The sequence below is a fragment of the Triticum urartu genome, chromosome 3A (assembly GCF_056163025.1).
Source record: "Triticum urartu cultivar PI428250 chromosome 3A, HENAU_Tu73, whole genome shotgun sequence".
Classification (NCBI taxonomy): Eukaryota; Viridiplantae; Streptophyta; class Magnoliopsida; order Poales; family Poaceae; genus Triticum; species Triticum urartu.
In genome coordinates, this window is record NC_141875.1 from 19,585,056 (window position 1) to 19,604,714 (window position 19,659).

Below are 19,659 nucleotides of genomic sequence, written 5' to 3' on the forward strand. Positions count from 1 at the left end.
GACCTGTTTCTTGTGCATTTTCTTTTTGTTCTCTTCTAATTTTGGACGTGTGATTCTGTTCTAGTTCTTAATCTATAACTATTTTGTTGAAAGAAAAATCTTGTACATATTAGTATATTCGTGCTGGCCGGCAGCTGCTAGACTGAGTGTGTAAGTGAAAGTGAACTGAACAATTTGAAGTCAACAAATTAACTGGGGTGACGCCGAGATTGATCGTTCAAATTGGTTGGAAAGCAACAGGCTGGCCGGCCGCTGCATAAAATTTATTTCATTCTTACAAGTCATCCACCATGCGACATGGAAAGCATGTGATTGCCGGCCGTGCTAAACACATACGTTACGTGAAAGTGAACGTCTTGACCTGAATAATTAGTTATCTCACACTCAATAAGTTGTTCTTCACCTGAATAACCCGTGCGTTAGGTGCCAAACACGTAGTAACATATTCAGTAATTTGTTCTTGACTCTTCGAAAGGAAGACTTGCTCAACCGAAAGCAACGACTAAAAAGCGGTTAGTTAATTTGGAGTTTTGAGGGGTGGCATATTTCTATGTGTGATGACAAAGGCGGGTGACCTTTTCCACTAAAATCCAATGGGTGTAAATTTCTAATTCACGGGATAGACGGCCAGATGTCTTATTTTTCTGCAATATTTTCCAATATGTCTTTTTTTTCATGTTATTCTGGTTAGTCCATCATACACATTTAGTATAATACAATAGAATATTTTTGGGATGCGGTTCCAATCCTTTTTTTTGAACCGGACTATCCCCATTTGCATTTATCACGAAAATGACGAGTTCTTAGAGACCAGAGGAGACGGGAAAGAGAGAAATAGTTTGAGACACTAATTGTAAACCCACTGTGACCTTGTTGTGGTCCCGCAACAAATGTGTTTCTTCTCAGCGACTTGTTGAAGGCGTCTAGTAGTACACTTTTGATGCTTGTTAGGCTTGTTTTGTTGTGTGTTTATTTTTAATTCTTTTTTGCGGAAAGGCCAAAGGCCATATATTAAGTACTGTTTAGAAATACACCCTTACAAAAAATGGAAAATACATTCAGATTCTATAGGGTTGTTGAAGCCATTGACTATTTCATCAGCCTGTATGAAAAGTCCCTCGACATTATATTGTATCTTTCGGTTGTGTCATGTAATTTATGAAACGGAGTAAAACCATGTTTTGAAAAAAAAAACAAATCAAGACACTAATTGGAAGCCCGCTGCTAAGGGCATCTCCAACGCCGACCCGCAAATTCCTCTGGTATATGTCCAGACGTGGTCCGCGGACATGATACCGGAGGGAGCCATCCAACGCAAGTTACAAAGTAATCGGCTGAGAGGAGAAAAGGTAGATGGGGGCCATATATGTGATGGGATATTTATGGTTTAGTGTCCGATTGGGAGGAGAGGGAGAAGAGGGGGACAATGCATGTGCGGTTAGTAGGAGAGAGAGAAGAGAGAGACATGCATGTGATTGGTCAAGTACATGTCCGTACTCCAGCAAAACTCCTCCATGTTTGTCTCCAAAATACCAGAATTTTGACGTCTGGACAGCTTCGAGGACTGATAAATGTCCCCATTGAATTGCAAAAGTGAACAAATATGTCCAGTCGGACAAATACCAGTATTTTGCAGGTCTCCCTTGGAGATGCCCTAAAATATCTGAAACACAAGTACCTATTTTTAAAAAGGAAAATCCACCATAGCGACTATTAATTTTCGAACATACTTACGTTGTCCAAAAGGCTACATGCAATGAATGACGGAGGATCTCCCGTACAGACACAAGTCTGGGATCCCTTCTACATGGGGAGCTAACAAATGAGCTACAATATTCCTCTCCCTCAGACGGTCTTCTATGATTACATGAGAGAAATTCCTAGTCAAGAACACACACTCTTCGTATATTGCTGAAACTTCTGTCGCTGAAAAACCTCCATCATGCATAGTTTGAACAACTTCCCGGCAGTCCGAGTTGATAATTATCTTCTCGCTCCAACTTGACATGCCACGATGAGCCCGTCTTTCAACGCTTGAGTTTCCGCAGTAGCAACCGAGTTTACATGTTCAGTTCTACTGTTACCCGGAGCCACAAATTGCCCATGGTCATATTTGATCACAGCTCTAGTAGCCCCCTTCTCGTCCTGGAGACAGAAAGCAGCATCGATATTCATTTTAACATAGCCCTGAGGAGGTTTCGACCAACCTTGTTTCTTGATGCACTTCTTCCTATCCACAACCTTCATGTGGTTTGCAGTCAAACACATGTGTACGTAGTTTTTAACCTAGAATGATGAGTGAGGTGAAGAGTTTCAAGTCAGAGAGATTGACTGAGTGTTTGATCTTTCAAACACTGCATAGACCTTCTTTCCAACCAACCTCAGTGAACGCCGAGAAGACCTGACCTTCACTTTCTCTGCATTTTGCCATGTTAAAGCAACGAGAAACAGAGGGGCAATTAGGACAAGCACATACGGTCAGCATGGCGGGCGTGCTGCTGCTCGTGCTGCTCGTTCTCATGCCAGCGTCGGCCACGGCGATCGGCCACGTCTGCGGCAGCGGCGGCAACTACACGGCCAACAGCACCTACCAGTCCAACCTCGCCGTGCTCAACGCCACCCTCCCCGGCAACGCCTCCTCCTCCCCGCAGCTCTTCCTCACCGCCACCGCCAACGCAAACACAAATAACGGGACCGCCGGCGTGGTGCGCGGGCTCGCGCTCTGCCGCCATGACACCACAAACCTCACCGCGTGCAGGGAGTGCGTCGCCTCCTCGTTCGCGTACGCGCACAAGATGTGCCCCAACCACACGGCCGCCACCGTCTACTACGACTACGACGAGACCAACGCCTTAAAACCAGGGTGCCTCCTCGGCTTCTCCGGCGACCGCAACTTCCTCAACCCGGCGTCCGGCACCACCGGTAACGGCACCTTCTTCCAGTATTTCAACGCGGTAAACATCGCCGGCAACGCCGGCGTCGTCGCTGCGGCCGTCCGCCAGCTCCTCTCCCAGACGGCCCGGGACGCGGCCGCCGCGGCCAGGAGGTTCGCCACAGGGTTCATGGACGGCGGCACCACGACAACACTCTACGCCCTGGCGCAGTGCACGCCGGACCTGTCCGCCGGGGACTGCCTGGCGTGCCTCCAGCGGCTCGTGGGCTCGATCAACGCCACCAACTCCGTGCGCCTCGGTGGACGGATCTTCCGGCTCCGCTGCAACGTCAGGTTCGAGGCCTTCATGTTCTTCGAGGACAAGAACATGCGGCGGATTCCATCTCCGTCATCCATGGCTCCGGCGCCGGCGCCAGCGTCGGCAAGCAAGAGTATGTGATGAACAATCCTTGATTAATTAACCGACATGTTATTACTATATATGACTTGTATGATGATTCCTTGACACTGGAAAAAACGTATGCTAATTTTGAAGGACATGGAGTCAAACCTTGGGTAATTGCTTTATCGGTGGCTGCTTCTGTGGCACTAGTTGCACTCTGTTTCATCGTCTACTGTCTTCGGCGGCTTAGAAAAAAGAACACAAAAGGTGGGTAAATTAGTTACTGAAATGATACTCTCTCCGTTCCTAAATATAAGTCTTTGTGGAGATTCCACTATAAACCACATACGGATGTATATAGATGCATTTTAGAGTGTAGATTCACTCATTTTGCTCCGTATGTAGTTCATAGTGAAATCTCTACAAAGACTTATATTTAGAAACAGAGGAAGTATAATTGAAGAAATCGATACTGAGTGCGCCATAATTTTCAGGTACACAGGGAAAACGTACTCATGAGTTTCAAGAAGGAGATGAACAAGTTTGGGAAATGGAAACAGAGTTGGCCGACTTTTCAGTATTTGACTTTAATCAGATATTGGAGGCTACCGATAACTTTTCCGAGGAAAACAAACTTGGCGAAGGTGGATTTGGCCCTGTTTATAAGGTATAAATAATCCTTGTTTTCTATGCAAGACAACATGCATCACCAATAATATTGTCAGATTATATATAGGAATTAGAAACAATGGATAAGAGGAAGAATGTTAATCCTCGTAAAGCCCCAAATTATAGCACAATACTGATAGATGTTTTTTTCCCTAGGGTTGCTTTCCTGATGGAGTGGAGATAGCAGTTAAGAGACTTGATTCGGATTCAGGACAGGGTTTCATAGAGTTCAAAAATGAAGTTGAGCTCATAGCCAAACTGCAACACAGGAATTTGGTTAGGCTCATGGGATGCTGCTCTCAAGGAGAGGAGAAAATACTGGTCTATGAATACTTGCCAAACAAAAGCTTGGACTTCTTTATCTTTGGTACATATTTGCATTTTCAGATTCATATGTCAAATTAAAGTTCTCTCGCCTTTTGATTGTTTCTTTAGATGTTTGTCCACTGTTGTACCAACATTTAATTTCCGTGCAGATGAAGATAGAAAAGCTCTATTGGACTGGGACAAACGTATTGCAATAATTATAGGAACAGCAGAAGGACTACTTTACCTACATAAGCACTCTAGGTTGCGTGTTATACATCGTGATCTTAAACCAAGCAACATTCTTTTGGATAGCGAAATGAATGCTAAAATATCAGATTTTGGATTAGCAAAAATATTCAGCTCAAATAACACTGACACAGATACTACAAGAAAAGTGGTTGGTACATAGTAAGTTTCATATGAATTACTCCACTTATAAACATTTTTTTTCCAAGTCACCCGTATAGTAATTTGACATATATTATTACACTATTTTAGTGGCTACATGGCACCTGAGTATGCATCCCACGGCATTTTCTCTATCAAATCGGATGTATTCAGCTTTGGTGTTTTAACTCTTGAGATCGTTAGCGGGAAGAGGAATTCCCATGAATGTGGAGCTTTCATCAACCTCCTAGGACATGTGAGTGCATGTTTACACATCCATTTAACTGAAAAAGGCTTTGTTTGTTCTGTGATCAACTAATTAAGTATTTGATGAAATTTCAAATAGGCTTGGCAATTATTTGAAGAGGAAAGCTGGAGCGAACTCATTGATGTAGCATTGGTTCCCAACATTTATTCAACAGAAATGATGAGGTGCATTAACATTGCACTGTTGTGTGTACAAGAGAATGCAGTTGATCGACCAACCATGTTGGATGTAATTGCAATGCTAAGCAACAAGACCATGATCTTACAAAAGCCTAAGCACCCAGCATATTTCAGCTTAAGCACTGCAGGGAACAAAGAAGCACCCACTACTACTCAGTCTTGTAGTGTTAATGATGTGACTATATCTACGGTGACACCTAGATAGTTTTCCACTATATGGACGTTGTGTTAATTTAGATGTTCAGTAGTGTGTAAGTTCTAAATAATAAATGAATCGCGCAACTTCTTCTCTATATATTACAAATGTAATGTGTTTTGTACAATGGATGTAGCCAATCAAAATCAAAACTGTAGTTCTGTTAATTTGTGTTTATATCTTTTAATATCCTACCAATGGTTGTAGGCGATCAAACTACCAATAGTTGTATGGTATCGGACGAACTCTCCACCATCCAGATCACGTCCTCTCTTTCTTAACCATGTAGCTTGGAAAAAACAAGGTAGGCACTCCCAGAGTCTTTATAGTCCTGAAATTAAGTTGATGTACACCTTTTAGAAACCGAACCATCTCCGAGTGTCTTCCGTGGTTTTGAGAAGGAAGTGGTTTGACCGAAGGGGTGCTGGGAAAAATATAGAAATCAAATAAAGAAAAAATAGGAGAGAAGAAAGGAAAAAATAAAACACAAAGGTATCGAAAATCTTTGCCGAGTGTCAAAGGCCAGTGCTAGGCATCATCCCGGGTGATGTTTGCAAAATTTAATTTGCCTCCGCAACCTTGCGATGGAGATTATCCAACGATCATAATTTCCCGCTTACGGACACATTACACGGGGTGGCATGGGTTGAGCCACCCGCTTTCTGCATGCACACACATACGCGTCAACTCACTGCATGCAATCCAAAAAAAAGTAGTGCACACCGACCATTCGATGGTCACGCATATAGACTCCATGAATGCACATGTATTCCTGTTTCTACATGAAAGTGTTAAGTTGTCACCTTAGTTGTTGCTGTCATAGTATCACCATTAGTCATTCACGTGCAACACCCCCGCCAGTTGTCCTCCCTGCCCATTGCAACAATTGGTGAGAAGACCCGACAGCGCAACACCAGTTAACATTACGAGCCTCCGATCCTGGTTGCATTGCCGCCGCGGTTGCACATCATGGTCGTCGTTCGAGGTTGCAACATGGTCACTGTTGCGGTCACTGCCCCCATTGGGGCATCACCCAACAACCCTCGCATCACCACTCACACACCCGACAAACAAGCCTCGTGGCACTCCAGCATGTGGTTGTCTCATGACATGGACCACTTGCAGCAATGGCAATTAGTGTCGTATGTTGCAGTAGTGGTGGTAGGCAATTGCAGCATCATGCATACCGATTGCAGAACAATCAATCCTTGTAGCATCTTGTGTCTTGGCTTGCAGCAATGGTGCCCAACCATGCGAAATTGCGTGTTCGTCTTGTAGCAGTGGTGGCCACCCGTTGCAACATCAGGTTTGTCATCTTGCTACCATGGTGGGCATCCCTTGCAAAGTATCGCATCTAGACTTGCAGCAGTGGCGGTCACTCCTTTGCAGTTTCAAGCATCCCGACTTGCAACAACGACGATGGGCTTTGCACTAATGATGACAATCTTTGCAGCGTCGGCTCCATTGCAACATGAACCATGTTGCAGTAACCCATTGCAACATCATCTCCAGCTTGCATGGCATTGCAAACACGTGGACTTTTGATCACCCATTGCAAAAAGGACCAGGTTGCGGTCATCGATTACAATATGGCCACGACTAACTTTACTATGCAATAAATCTTCATTCTTTGCTAGCAAAAATACCTAGAAAAAAAACAAGGCATGTTTTAGCATGGAAGCAAAAACGTATAATACAAAAAAAAAAGTTCTAGTACCAAGCAAAGTTACATCAAAGACCATCGTACCATGTCATCCGTATAATACAAGCGTATAACGACACACCCCTAGCTGCAGATTGCGAGACAGATCAGAGCTGCCCACAAAAAAAAATGAGAAACACAGAGTAGAGCAGTGGTGCATGGACATGCACGAGGCAAAAGAATTGCAGCGGTAGGAGTGAGTCTAGGTGTAGCTACATGTGGCTAACAACAGAAGAGGAGGTTGCGTGCGAGGGTAAGAAAGGATTAGCAGGGTAGAGGCGTGGCGGCATGCCGCGCTTGAGCTTTAGCCCATCGTTGATCAAATTATAACTTAATCTGTTGTTGCTCGAGTCTGTTACCATAGTATATTGTGGTAACTTTTGTGTAAATTTCTGGTGAGCAGGTATACGCTTATGGTAAGATTGCATGTTTGTATGAGAATGGTACAATAGATAATCTGGATTGTTTAATTAGATTACATAGCTAGATGCATACATATGTGTATGAACAGAGAAATACAACAGGGTAAACACTCGATTATGGTAATATATCACATAGCTGGACGGCATACATGCACGAACAAAGAGGACAATTCAATAAATTATATTGTATTTCATTAGTACTGTAAACGATCTGCTTTTGATCTTCATTTCTTGTCATCAATTTTGTTCATGTTTTAAAAAATCGTTTGCAATCAAAAAAATATTTGCATTTAAAAAAATTTAGAGTTTCAGAAAATAGTTGACAATTTCAATAAATATTCAAAAATATAAATATTGAAAAAATTAAATCCACAAACATTTTTTTAGTTCGTGACTACTTTTTGAATTTATGAACATTTTTTAAAATCCACAACATTTTGTCTAATCCGCAAACATTTTTAAATTCACGAACATTTTTTGAATCCAGAGATTTAAAAAAAAATCAAGAACAAATTTTGAATTCGCAAAAAAAGAAATCAACCCATGAACAATTTTGAAATTCGCAAACATTTTTTGCAATGCACAAATATTTTTTGAATTCATGATTTTTTTTTCAAATTCATGATGTTTTTTTGGAAACGCAAACAATTTTCAAATTCATGATACATTTTTAGTTCTCGGATATTTTTAAAAGGCATAAAAAAATTCTGGACAATTTGTAGTTTTTTTTTGTTGTAGGAAAAAACACAGAAGGAAAAACTCCACAACTCAAACCTACGCTACAGTATAGGGGCTAACGATCGAATGTACTGGGCCGGTCCACCCAACGTGAGGGATCGCTCCCTTAACGCTTGCACCAGGCGCGCTATAGCATCTCCCACAAAACATTAGTCAACATTGTTATGCTTAACCTCGGTTAGTTCATGTCATGAGAGAAGAGAGTTAAATAAAGAGGTGCATAACAAGTCTCGTTTTTCTCTCCATTATGTAAACGGCCGCCACTTGGGTATTATGTCGCCGCCCACTAACCTTGGTATTCAGTCATCCTGAATGTTTAATAAATGGCAGTAATTCAAACATAAGAAATCATAAAACACTATAAAATGAAATGATAACGCACTACTAGAAAAAGGGTTATAGATGAAATTAACATTAATGACGCATCAGACATGTGATGCGTCATTACTATATACTAATGGCGCATCATGTGTTGGTGCGCCATTAGTAATTTTTTTTAAATTTCATCAAAACTACTAGTGGCGCACCATGGGAGTGGTGCGCCATTACTAGTTCAACTGAATGCACACCTCCTCCCCCCCCCCCCCCCCGACCGCCTTTTCAGTTTTGAAAAAAATAAACAAAAATGATGGAAATGTCAAAAAGATAAAAGAAAATAAGTTTCTCATGTGATATGTGGTCTAGTTGTTGTGAAAATTTACAAATATGAATTTTGACTTTATTTGCGAAATCTCTCGAGAATTTGTAAAATAGTCATAACTTTTGCGTACGAACTCGGATGAAAAAGTTTTTTATATGAAAAATCATCTACTCAAAAAGTTACATCCGAATTTAACAGGGGAATTAAACATTTTCAAAATCCTCAAAAACCTAACAGAAAAAAAGATACGGGGCTTTTAAGATCTGGAGAGGCAAAAAAATTCAAAAAAAAAATCAAACTTACTAATGGCGCACCTACCCATGATGCGCCATTACTATCTTCCCGCCTTCAAAATTCAAAATAAGTCAAAAAAAATAAAAATAAAAGTTAGTAATGGCGCACCTGCCCATGGTGCGCCATTAGTATCTTCCCGCCTTCAAAATTCAAAATAAATAAAAAAAATAAAAAAAGTTAGTAATGGCACATCTGCCCGCGGTGCGCCAGTACTATGCCATATATATGGCTGGGCGTGGTCCTCTCCTCCTTCATTTTTCTCCTCCACTCCATCTTCTCCTCTCCTCCACTCCATCTTCCCTTCTCTCCTCCACCATACTACCCTCCTCATCTTCGGCGACCTCCTCCTCCTCCTCTCCGGCAACCTCCTCCTCCCTCCTCTCCTCCCCTCCCCTCACGGTTTCTCCTCCCTCCTCTCCGGTGAGCTCCTCCTCCCTCCTCTCCTCCCATCCCCTCATGGTTTCTCCTTCCTCCTCTCCGATGCTTCGGTGAACTCCTCTCCGGCCACCTCCTCCTCCTCCTCCTCTCCGGCGACCTCCTCCTCCTCCTCTCCGGCGAACTCCTCCCCCTCCTCTCCGGCTATGTAGGCGAGCGCCTCTCCGGTGACCTCCTCCTCCTCCTCTCCGGTAAAAGAACACGGCAAAAGAACGTACAAGATCCAAAAACAGGAACAAAATTTGAAATAATATCGTGCCAAAAAACGAGCAAAAAATAGGCAAAAAAATCACGATCCAGATCCAAATTCAAAATTCAAAAATAGCAATGGCGCACGGTGGGGGTTAGACGGTGCACCACTACTATTTTCCCGCCTTCAAAATTCAAAAATACTAATGGTGCACCAGTGGCCTATACTAATGGCGCACCAGTGGCCTATACTAATGGCGCGCCGTGGCCTATACTAATGGCGCACCAGTGGTGCGTCATTAGTAAAAAATACTAGTGGCGTGATACTAATGGCACACCAGTGATGCGCCATTAGTAGGCAAAACTGATGCGCCATTAGTAGCCCTTTTCCTAGTAGTGACATATTCAACTGAAAGCTAGAAATTTAGCAAACACAAAAAAATAAAACCAAGCTTCTATCCTCGCTAGCCGGCATGATAAGAAAGAGAATCTCTCCTACTTTTAAAAAATAGTGTTCTCTCTAGCTCGTTTGTTTGTCCACCCTCAGTCATGGATGTAATCAGGTATTGATACATTCGGACAGCTTGATCGTCGTGGATGCACTGATTAAGAACGAAGGATATGGTTTAGTAGCAGCACCAATTCTGAATGATTGTCGTAGTTTACTAAAAGAGTTCGGGAAGGTTATCATTGAACATTGTATAAGAGAGACTAATATGGTTGCTCATGAGCTCGCTAGTTTCGGGGCGTGTAATCCACCGGCTGTGTGGTCGGATACACCCCCTAGTTTTATCTACAAGCTTTTAGCTAATGATGTAAGTTTGATTTGAGATGAATAAAACTAGCCATGAAGGCCTTCCCGTCAAAAAATAATAATAATTGTCCACCCTTTCGTCCGTAGTTCCTATTTTTATTTTCTCATCTCATCTTTGGTTTTCCTCATCAGTTTTGCATGAAACCACCTTAACTATAAAGCTTTTAAAAAAATTGTAATCACATTAACAATAAAATGGCTTGTAATCATGATGATTACCTACACAAATTCACTAAAAAATTAGTAGAAATGTACTCCTTACGATCCAAAAAAGGTGTCATGGCTTCAGTTTAAATTTAAACTAAATAAGCTGAACTGAAGCCATGACAGTTTTTTTTAGATCGGAGGGAGTACAAATTATGCTGCCATTGTAACGCATTGACAATTATCTAGTGATTCAGAAGAACAAAAAATAAGGCCCCCGCAAACAAAAGTCTGAGTGTGCGTTGATCTTTCCAAAGTAATGTGCCTTTCGGTGCACGGTGATGGGTGCGTTGGTCGTTTCATTCACCCATGCGAAATCAGCTGAAAAAAGTTTTCCGTGTTCATTTTTCCAAGTGACCGATGGTGATTTGATGACACACAAGCGCACTTATTTGTGGATATCTCATCTGGCAGAAGGGACACAAGAAACATGTTGTAGCTAGCTAGTCGTGCACTCGTGATAGATCGGACATGGCGATCATCCTGCTCCTCCTCCTACTCGCACCGTCTCTGGCGGCCGCCGACGTGTTCTGCGACAACGTCAAGGCCATCGCCACCACTCTCTCCAAGAACGCTGCCTCATCACCGGTACACTTCGCCACCAAGACGTTTGGCGGCGCCCCCAACGTCGTCTTCGCGCTCGGGCTCTGCCGCGGCGACGTCCTCGACGGCCCCGCCTGCGGTGACTGCATCGCCAACTGGTTCGGCAAAGCGCTGAACCGGACCAGGTGCGACAAGGCCCGCTCCACCTACGGCGACTGTATCGTCGTCTACAGCGCCGGCGATGACATCCTAGCGGCGCCCTCGAATACCACGGGAGCGTACGGAGACAACACGCCGCCATTCCAGCAGTGGAACATCAAGAACGTCACCACCGGCGACGTACCCCTCGTCGTCGGCCTCGTCTGCGAGCTGCTTGTGGAGACCGCGGAGAAGGCGGCCACCACGGAGCCGAGGCTCTACGCGACCGGCGTCATGGACATGGCTAGAGTGACGACCTACCCGAAGGTGTACTCCCAGGCGCAGTGCACGCCGGACCTGTCCGCCGACGACTGCTCGGCGTGCCTGCGCCGTCTCCTCGGCATGGTCAACTCCACCATGTCCCTGCGCATTGGTGGGCAGATGGCTGTCACGCGGTGCTATTTTAGGTACGAGGCATATCGGTTCTACGACGCCCAGCCCATGCTGATTCTGCCGTCGCGGCCACCGCCGACGACTCCGACCAAACGCAGGAGCATGGTGTGGGTAATTGCGGTAGTTGCAGTTCCACTATCGGCAGCAGCATTTATCTTCTTCAATTGTTACTCTCGTCGGCTCAAAAGGCGAAGAAAAGGTATGCTACCTAATGACCTAGTGGAACGTTGTTCCTTCACGTTCTTCACCGTTAGTGGTAATAATGTTTTTTTTACGAAAACACTAACACTCATACGTGTGGCCGTTATCCAACTCGTTTACACGCCTGGATCGTCGTTCACTGTCTTTTACACGAATCTTGACATGAAAAGGTGGATTTGGTGTGCCACGTAGGACAGGGCTGGTGTGTGGGCGTTGGAGAGTTTGCCCACACATCCGCACCACGCTGTTTGTCAGCTGCGTTGTGTGGGCGAACTGCTTTTCGCCCACACAGCCACCAACTAGGTCATGCGCGTGTGGGCGAACTGCTTTTCGCCCACACGACACTACTACCTTGTGGATGGTAACTGCAGTTACGGGAACGTGGCAACTCGGTACACACACATGGCAACTGTGATTCTTTGCTACACGGCAACTGCAGTTACGCGAACGTGGCAACTCGGTACACACATGACAACTGTGATTCTTTGCTACACGGCACCTGCAGTTGCGAGTACGTGGCAACCAGATAAACACACATGGCAACTGTGATTAACAATACATGGCAACTATGGTTGGACCACACGTGGCAACTAGGTAAACACACATGGCAACTACTGTTTTGACCATATGTGGCAAATAGTTAATCACACACGGCAACTATGGTTTGGTTACACATGTCAACTACCATAAATTAGACATGACAACTATAGTTAACCAAAACAGATACCTAACGTAGCTGCGTCAGGACGTGTGGGCATTTTTGCTTCGTGCCACACGCACGGGGTGGAGATGAGTAGTACTTGTTGGGCGTGTGGCACGAAGTAGCCGCGCCCACACGTGTGGGCAATTCTAATGTTCGCCCACACACAGCCCGTGTGGGCTGCCTTTTGCTCACACCACATACGGTGTGTGGGCGCATATCATATATGCCACACGTGTGGCAGTTATCGGCGTCCTTTTTTTAAATGTAGTGGTAATAATGTTATGCTGATGATCTAGTGAATTTAGGGGGAGAGGGCCTAGTTTGGCAAGGGAAGAATTCGGAGTTCTCTTTGTTTCACTTTGAACAGTTATTGGAGGCCACAAGTTATTTTTCAGAAGAAAACAAACTTGGACAAGGTGGCTTTGGTGCTGTCTACAAGGTACTACATTTATAGGCCTATGAGGTTACATATTTTTCTTGTGAACTGTTTTAGCAGCCTAATATGATCTCTTGTATGAAACATGTATGTCTACATTGAACCTAGCTATCTTACATAGTACTAACTTTTAAACGGGAGAGGATGATTAATTCCAGCGAAGGTGGGGAAGAGCCTAACTTTAGGGTAGATTTTTTTTTCTCAGGGCCAGCTTCCAGATGGGTTGGAGATAGCGGTTAAGAGACTTGCTTCACATTCAGGACAGGGTTTCGCTGAGTTTAAAAATGAAGTCCAGCTCATAGCCAAACTCCAGCACACAAATTTGGTTAGGTTCTTGGGATGTTGCTCCCAAGAAGAGGAGAAAATATTGGTCTACGAATACTTGCCAAACAAAAGCCTGGACATCTTCATCTTTGGTATGCATTTGCATTTCTTAATTTACCATAATTATTGTCCGTGGTTGTGCTGCATCAAAAGAACTAAATATTACTCGAAAATATTATTTCTATCAGTTCTGTGAATATGTAGTTTAATTTATGTGTGCGCTTTTCGCCGTATACTAAGTATCTAATTAATGTGCAGATGAGTATAAAAGAGCTTTACTAGATTGGACAAAACTGTTAGAAATAATTGAAGGAGTAGCACATGGACTCCTTTACTTACATAAGCACTCTCGATTGCTTGTCATACATCGAGATCTTAAACCAAGCAACATTCTCCTAGACAGCGAAATGAATCCAAAAATTTCAGATTTCGGGCTAGCAAAAATATTCAGCAAAAATGACACTGAAGGCGACACTACAAGAAGAGTGGTTGGCACATAGTAAGTTTCACAGAAAAAACTCCAACTCCAATTATATATATATTACATTTCAACCAGATAAGGTAATCTTGACATTTATCATATATAATTTTAGTGGTTACATGGCCCCTGAGTATGCTTCAAAGGGCGTCTTCTCTATTAAATCCGATGTCTTCAGCTTTGGTGTTGTTATTTTTGAGATCCTTAGCGGAAAACAGAATTCTGGTAACCAACAATGTGGAGGCTTCGTCAATCTCCTTGGATATGTAAGCGTATACACACGTGCTTCAACTTGCATTTTTTTTCTTCATTTGCTATAAAACCTATTTTTTTAATGGGATTGCGAAACAGGCATGGCAATTGTGGGAACAGGGGAAGTGGATCGATCTCCTCAATGCATCATTGGTTCCTGATACTCACTTGGCAAAGTTAATGAGGTGCATTAATATAGCATTGTTATGTGTGCAAGAGAATGCAGTTGATCGGCCAACCATGGGAGATATTGTTTCAATGCTAAGAAGTGATACTATGATCTTGGCTAAGCCTAAGCAGCCAGCATATATCAATGTAAGGGTGGGAAATGAAGAGACGTCCAATGCTCCCGAGTTGTGCAGTATTAATGATATAACCATATCTGCCACAATTCCTAGATAGTGGTTTTCCTTGTGTCATGTTATTAATCTATCATTGTACTAGTATTAACAACACTATAAACATTATATGATGTGGAAGTATAAGTGTTGCTTCAAATGTGAGATTATGTACCCCAATAGATATAAAAGAAGGCTTCCAAGCTAGCTGGAGTAAATAATCAGCTGATTTTCCTATGCCTTTGATCATATTTCCCTTTTTGGTGTTGCAAAATACTACCTTACTTTAATGATGTGCACATAGTAAATTTTGTACCATTCTGTCCTTCATAACTGAAAACACATGTTGCATGACAACGTAGAAAATGAAATACAATTATGAATGGTTGCATAGCAGAAGTAGATGGAGTGCTCCCAGGAATTCTCTTGTGCCCGGAAGACATCGGAGAGTGGGAGGAGTGGAGTGTTGTGTCATGGCATGCGGAGAAGAGCTAGCCGTGGCCTGGAGGAGTAGAGGAGGTTGTCGCTGGCGAAGTAGCTCACGACACCGATCGCATTGGAAGAAGGGGAAGAAGCAGGCTCACCACGGGCTCCTAGGGAAGTAGGAACATGGTCGTGTGGCGAGGCACACGGCGAAGGTTAGGAGTCTTTGCTCAGGCGATGGCCACTCGATGCATGCAAGTGCTCGATGGGTGAATCTGGAGCTCGGGGACAAAACCTGTGCCATGTGGCCGGTTTTCCCATATAATTTGATTTTCGGATGAAAGTTATCCGGTTTTGAAACATGAGGGACTAAATGTCGCTCAGAAAAATCTTAAGGGACCAGATGTAGTAGTTTGTTAAACTTGTGGGACAAAAACATACTTTTCTCAAAAATTAGGATGACGCCTTGTCAAGCAATAGTCAACAGACTGGTGGGCATCCACTGTGAAAACTAGTCAACAAACTGGTCGACATCCACTGCAAAGACTTGCTTTGCATTCTTACAAGTCAATCCACTATCTTTTTTATTTGAAAAAAAGTGAGTCCAGTGCATCAACTTGCTCAAAAATGCTAGACGTACAAAGTCCTACAAGCTTGCACAGGCTCCTTCCGGGTGAATTGTGGAAAGCCACCACATTGAGGCCTAGGTTTGCATAAAACACCGGTTTACACAGGAATTCGTAAACCTGTGTTTTCTGCAAACCTAGGCTTTAATGTGATTTTTTTTTGCAATTCACTCGCTTCTTCCTAACCAACTAAACATGCCCCGGCCCATCTTGATTTTTAGATGGGTGGGGCCTAACTTCCCATTAGCCGAGTCATAATTTGACAGCGCGTTTGGTTCGGGGGAATTAGAGATGGGGAATGGAAATTGAGGGGTGAGGAGATTAAAAGTCCATTGTTTGATTAGAGGGAATGGGAGTTTAAGTGGGAAGGGGAATGGGAGTTGAGGAAGCCAATTCCCACCTATTTCTTCCCAGGGGGTACCCTGTTAATTCGTGAGCAGAGTTTTATCCCGTGCTAATTCCCACCATATACCAAACAAAAGAATGAGAGTAAAAATCAACTTCCCATGACTAATCCCTCTATAAACACTCTGATGCAAACTCCCATTCTTATGCCCAAATGTTTACCAAACAGGCTGTAAATGTCCGTCGACTTAGCATTGCTGGTGCCTTGCATTCTTCCAAGTCAATGGTGGGCGCAAAACACACGTACATTTCCAAGTGCATCCGTGCGTGCCAAACACGTACGTTTTGCGTTTTAAGCAATGAGAAACCAACACAAGCACGGACCATCAGAAACCCTGCCGCACAATGGTGGGCGTGCTGCTGCTCCTCCTCCTCCTCATGCCGGCGTCGGCGTCGGCAATCGGCCACGTCTGCGGCCGCGCCGGCAACTACACGGCCAAAAGCACCTACCGGTCCAGCCTCGCCGTGCTCAACGCTACGTTCCCCGGCAACGCCTCCTCCTCCCCGCAGCTCTTCGCCACCGCCACCACCGGCGTGGTGCGCGCGCTCGCGCTCTGCCGCCACGACACCACAAACCTCACCGCGTGCAGAGAGTGCGTCGCCTCCTCGTTCACGTACGCGCAGAAGATGTGCCCGAATCATGAGGCCGCCACCGTCTACTACGACTACGACGAGGTAAATGTCACGCGGCCAGGGTGCCTCCTCGGCTTCTCCGGCGACGGCGGCTTCCTCAGCCCGGGATCCACTGTCACCTGGAACGACACGTTCTTCCAGTTCTTTAACCCGGTGCAAATCCCGGGCAAGGCTGGGGTTGTCGCTGCCGCCGTCCGCCAGCTCCTGACGCAGACGGCACGGTACGCGGCCGGCACGGCGAGGAGGTTCGCCACAGGGTCCATGGACTCCATTGGCAGTGCCGCACCGACACTCTACTCCCTGGCGCAGTGCACGCCTGACCTGTCCGCCGGCGACTGCCTGGCGTGCCTCCGGCGGCTTGTCGGCGCGCTCAACGCTACAAACTCAGTGCGCGTGGGCGGACGGATGTTCGTGCTCCGTTGCAACGTGAGGTTCGAGCCTTTTATGTTCCACAACGACAAAAGCATGCAGCGGGTTCCATCTCCATCATCCATCGCTCCGGCAACGGCACCAGCACCAGCGCCAGCTCCGGCAAGCAAGAGTATGTGATGAACAATTCACGCATGCAACAATTCAAATATGCGACAAGACTCTTGATAAAGTAGTTGCCAAGTTATTATGATTTTTATGGAATTATTGTGACGTAATGCTAATTCATGGACGTATGGATGTTTAATTTTGAAGGACATGGAGTAAAACCTTGGGTAATTGCCTTATCGGTAGCTGCTCCTGTAGCGCTAGTTGCACTCTGCTTCATCGTCCACCATCGTCGGCGCCTTAGAACCAAGCACACAATAGGTGGGTAAATTAGTTACTGAAATGATCAACATTATATATATACTCTACTCACTACTGGTTCATAATTGATTGCGCTGGTTCATAATTTTCAGATAAAGGGACAACCTTACAAGGAAAGCGTACTCACGAGTTTCAAGAAAGAGATGAACTAGTTTGGGAAATGGAAACGGAGTTGGCTGAGTTTGCAGTATTTGACTTTCATCAGATATTAGAGGCCACAGTTCTCGGACGAAAACAAGCTCGGCCAAGGTGGATTTGGCCCTGTTTACAAGGTAATTATATACAACACCGTTCTGTAATCCTTGTTTTCTAGGCAATACAAAATGATACCAAAGCCTCGTTAGAGTATAGGAAAAATATAGATCCAAAGTAGTGTAAATGTGCTTTTACACGGCACTATTGAATTGTGAATTAACTTGTGCAACATAAAGCAGCCTGGATTGTTGCATATTATTAATAAAAACATTTACGTTTCCTAGGGCCACTTTCCTGATGGAAATGAGATAGCAGTGAAGAGACTTGATTCACATTCAGGACAAGGTTTCATAGAGTTCAAAAATGAAGTTGAGCTTATAGCGAAACTTCAACACAGAAATTTGGTTAGGCTCATGGGATGTTGCTCTCAAGGAGAGGAGAAAATACTGGTCTACGAATACTTGCCAAATAAAAGCTTGGACTTCTTCATCTTTGGTACATATTTGCACTTTCAAATTCATATGATAGACATTGTTTGTCATGATGGCACCTTAAAATATTTTCAAAAATTAAGGTTCTCGGCTTTAGATTGTTTCTTTAGATTACTCTATTATACTAATATTTGTTTACGTGCAGATGAAAATAGAAAAACACTACTGGATTGGGACAAACGTCTTGTAATAATTGTAGGAATAGCAGAAGGACTTCTTTACCTACATAAGCACTCTAGGTTGCGCGTTATACATCGAGATCTTAAGCCAAGCAACATTCTCTTGGATAGCGAAATGAATGCAAAAATTTCAGATTTTGGACTAGCAAAAATATTCAGCTCAAATAACACCGAAGCAAATACTACAAGGAAAGTAGTTGGTACACTGTAAGTCTCATATAAATTACTGCATTTGTGAACACTTAAATTGTAACTCGACCATATAGTAAGTTAACATATATTGTTGCATAATTTTAGTGGCTACATGGCACCCGAGTATGCTTCCCACGGTCTCTTCTCTATCAAATCGGATGTCTTCAGCTTCGGTGTTTTAACTCTTGAGATCCTTAGCGGGAAAAGGAATTCTCATGAATGTGGAAATTTCATCAACCTCCTCGGACATGTGAGTGCACCTTTACACATCCATAAAATAAAAAGAAAATGCTAGTTTATTATGTGTCTTCCTAAAGTATTTAATGAAATTTCAAATAGGCTTGGCAATTATTTGAAGAGGAAAGCTGGGTCAATCTCATTGATGCGGCATTGCTTCCAAACGGTCATTCAGAAGAAATGATGAGGTGCATTAACATTGCATTGCTATGTGTACAAGAGAATGCAGTTGATCGACCAACCATGTTGGATGTTGTCGCAATGCTAAGCAGCAAGACCATGATTGTAGATAAGCCTAAGCACCCGGCATATTTCACGGGGGAGAAAGAAGCACCCACTACAACTCAATCGTGTAGTGTTAATGATGTGACTATATCCATGATAACCCCTAGATAGTTTTCTTTTGTATCAGTGTTGTATGAACTTAGATGGTGTGTAGTGCATAAGATTATAGTTCTATATGAAGTGCATGACCTTCTTGATATTATAGATGTATCATACTTTGCATGATGGATATAACCAATCAAAAATATGGCTTTGATAGTTTGTAGTAATGTCTTTTCATATTTTGCCGATGGTTTTAGGGCATGGGACTATTTCGAGGGATCGATTGTGTATTTACACTATGCGTAAAAACATATTTCTTTTTGACCTTGACATGGTCTTGGACATGATACATTTGCTAATTACTTTCTGCATGTATAGGTTAGTAGAAAATATACAAAAACCAAAATTTGGAATTTTCATGGCAAATACAAATATATTTTTAATTTTAGCAAGTGTATTGTTTAAATAATTTAACAGGAAGAGTCAGGCGAGTTTGACGGTATAATATTTGGGATGGCATGTATCAATGAATAATGATATACTATTTTTAGCAAAATAAGAAAGCC

At 43.5% G+C, this 19,659-nt stretch overlaps 3 protein-coding genes across 3 annotated transcripts; all 3 read left to right on the forward strand.

Annotated features, from left to right (window-relative positions):
• Positions 1-2,418: 2,418 nt before the first annotated feature.
• Positions 2,419-5,370, forward strand: LOC147977938 (cysteine-rich receptor-like protein kinase 15). Its single transcript, XM_087516486.1, has 7 exons — positions 2,419-3,324; positions 3,429-3,542; positions 3,770-3,942; positions 4,101-4,311; positions 4,421-4,661; positions 4,752-4,896; positions 4,987-5,370. The coding sequence occupies exons 1-7, from the start codon at positions 2,430-2,432 to the stop codon at positions 5,290-5,292; spliced, it is 2,085 nt and encodes a 694-aa protein (XP_087372612.1). The 5' UTR covers positions 2,419-2,429; the 3' UTR covers positions 5,293-5,370.
• Positions 5,371-11,066: 5,696 nt separating this feature from the next.
• LOC125546514 (cysteine-rich receptor-like protein kinase 10) lies at positions 11,067-14,753 on the forward strand. Its single transcript, XM_087516487.1, has 6 exons — positions 11,067-12,054; positions 13,065-13,198; positions 13,401-13,611; positions 13,778-14,018; positions 14,113-14,263; positions 14,349-14,753. The coding sequence occupies exons 1-6, from the start codon at positions 11,193-11,195 to the stop codon at positions 14,649-14,651; spliced, it is 1,902 nt and encodes a 633-aa protein (XP_087372613.1). The 5' UTR covers positions 11,067-11,192; the 3' UTR covers positions 14,652-14,753.
• A 1,633-nt stretch (positions 14,754-16,386) lies between these two features.
• Positions 16,387-19,177, forward strand: LOC125542422 (cysteine-rich receptor-like protein kinase 15). The gene is given in 8 exon segments (XM_087516488.1): positions 16,387-17,215; positions 17,359-17,472; positions 17,565-17,691; positions 17,693-17,744; positions 17,952-18,162; positions 18,304-18,544; positions 18,635-18,779; positions 18,869-19,177. Coding segments are annotated over 8 exon segments (2,013 nt in total). The 3' UTR covers positions 19,163-19,177.
• The last annotated feature ends 482 nt before the right edge of the window (positions 19,178-19,659 follow it).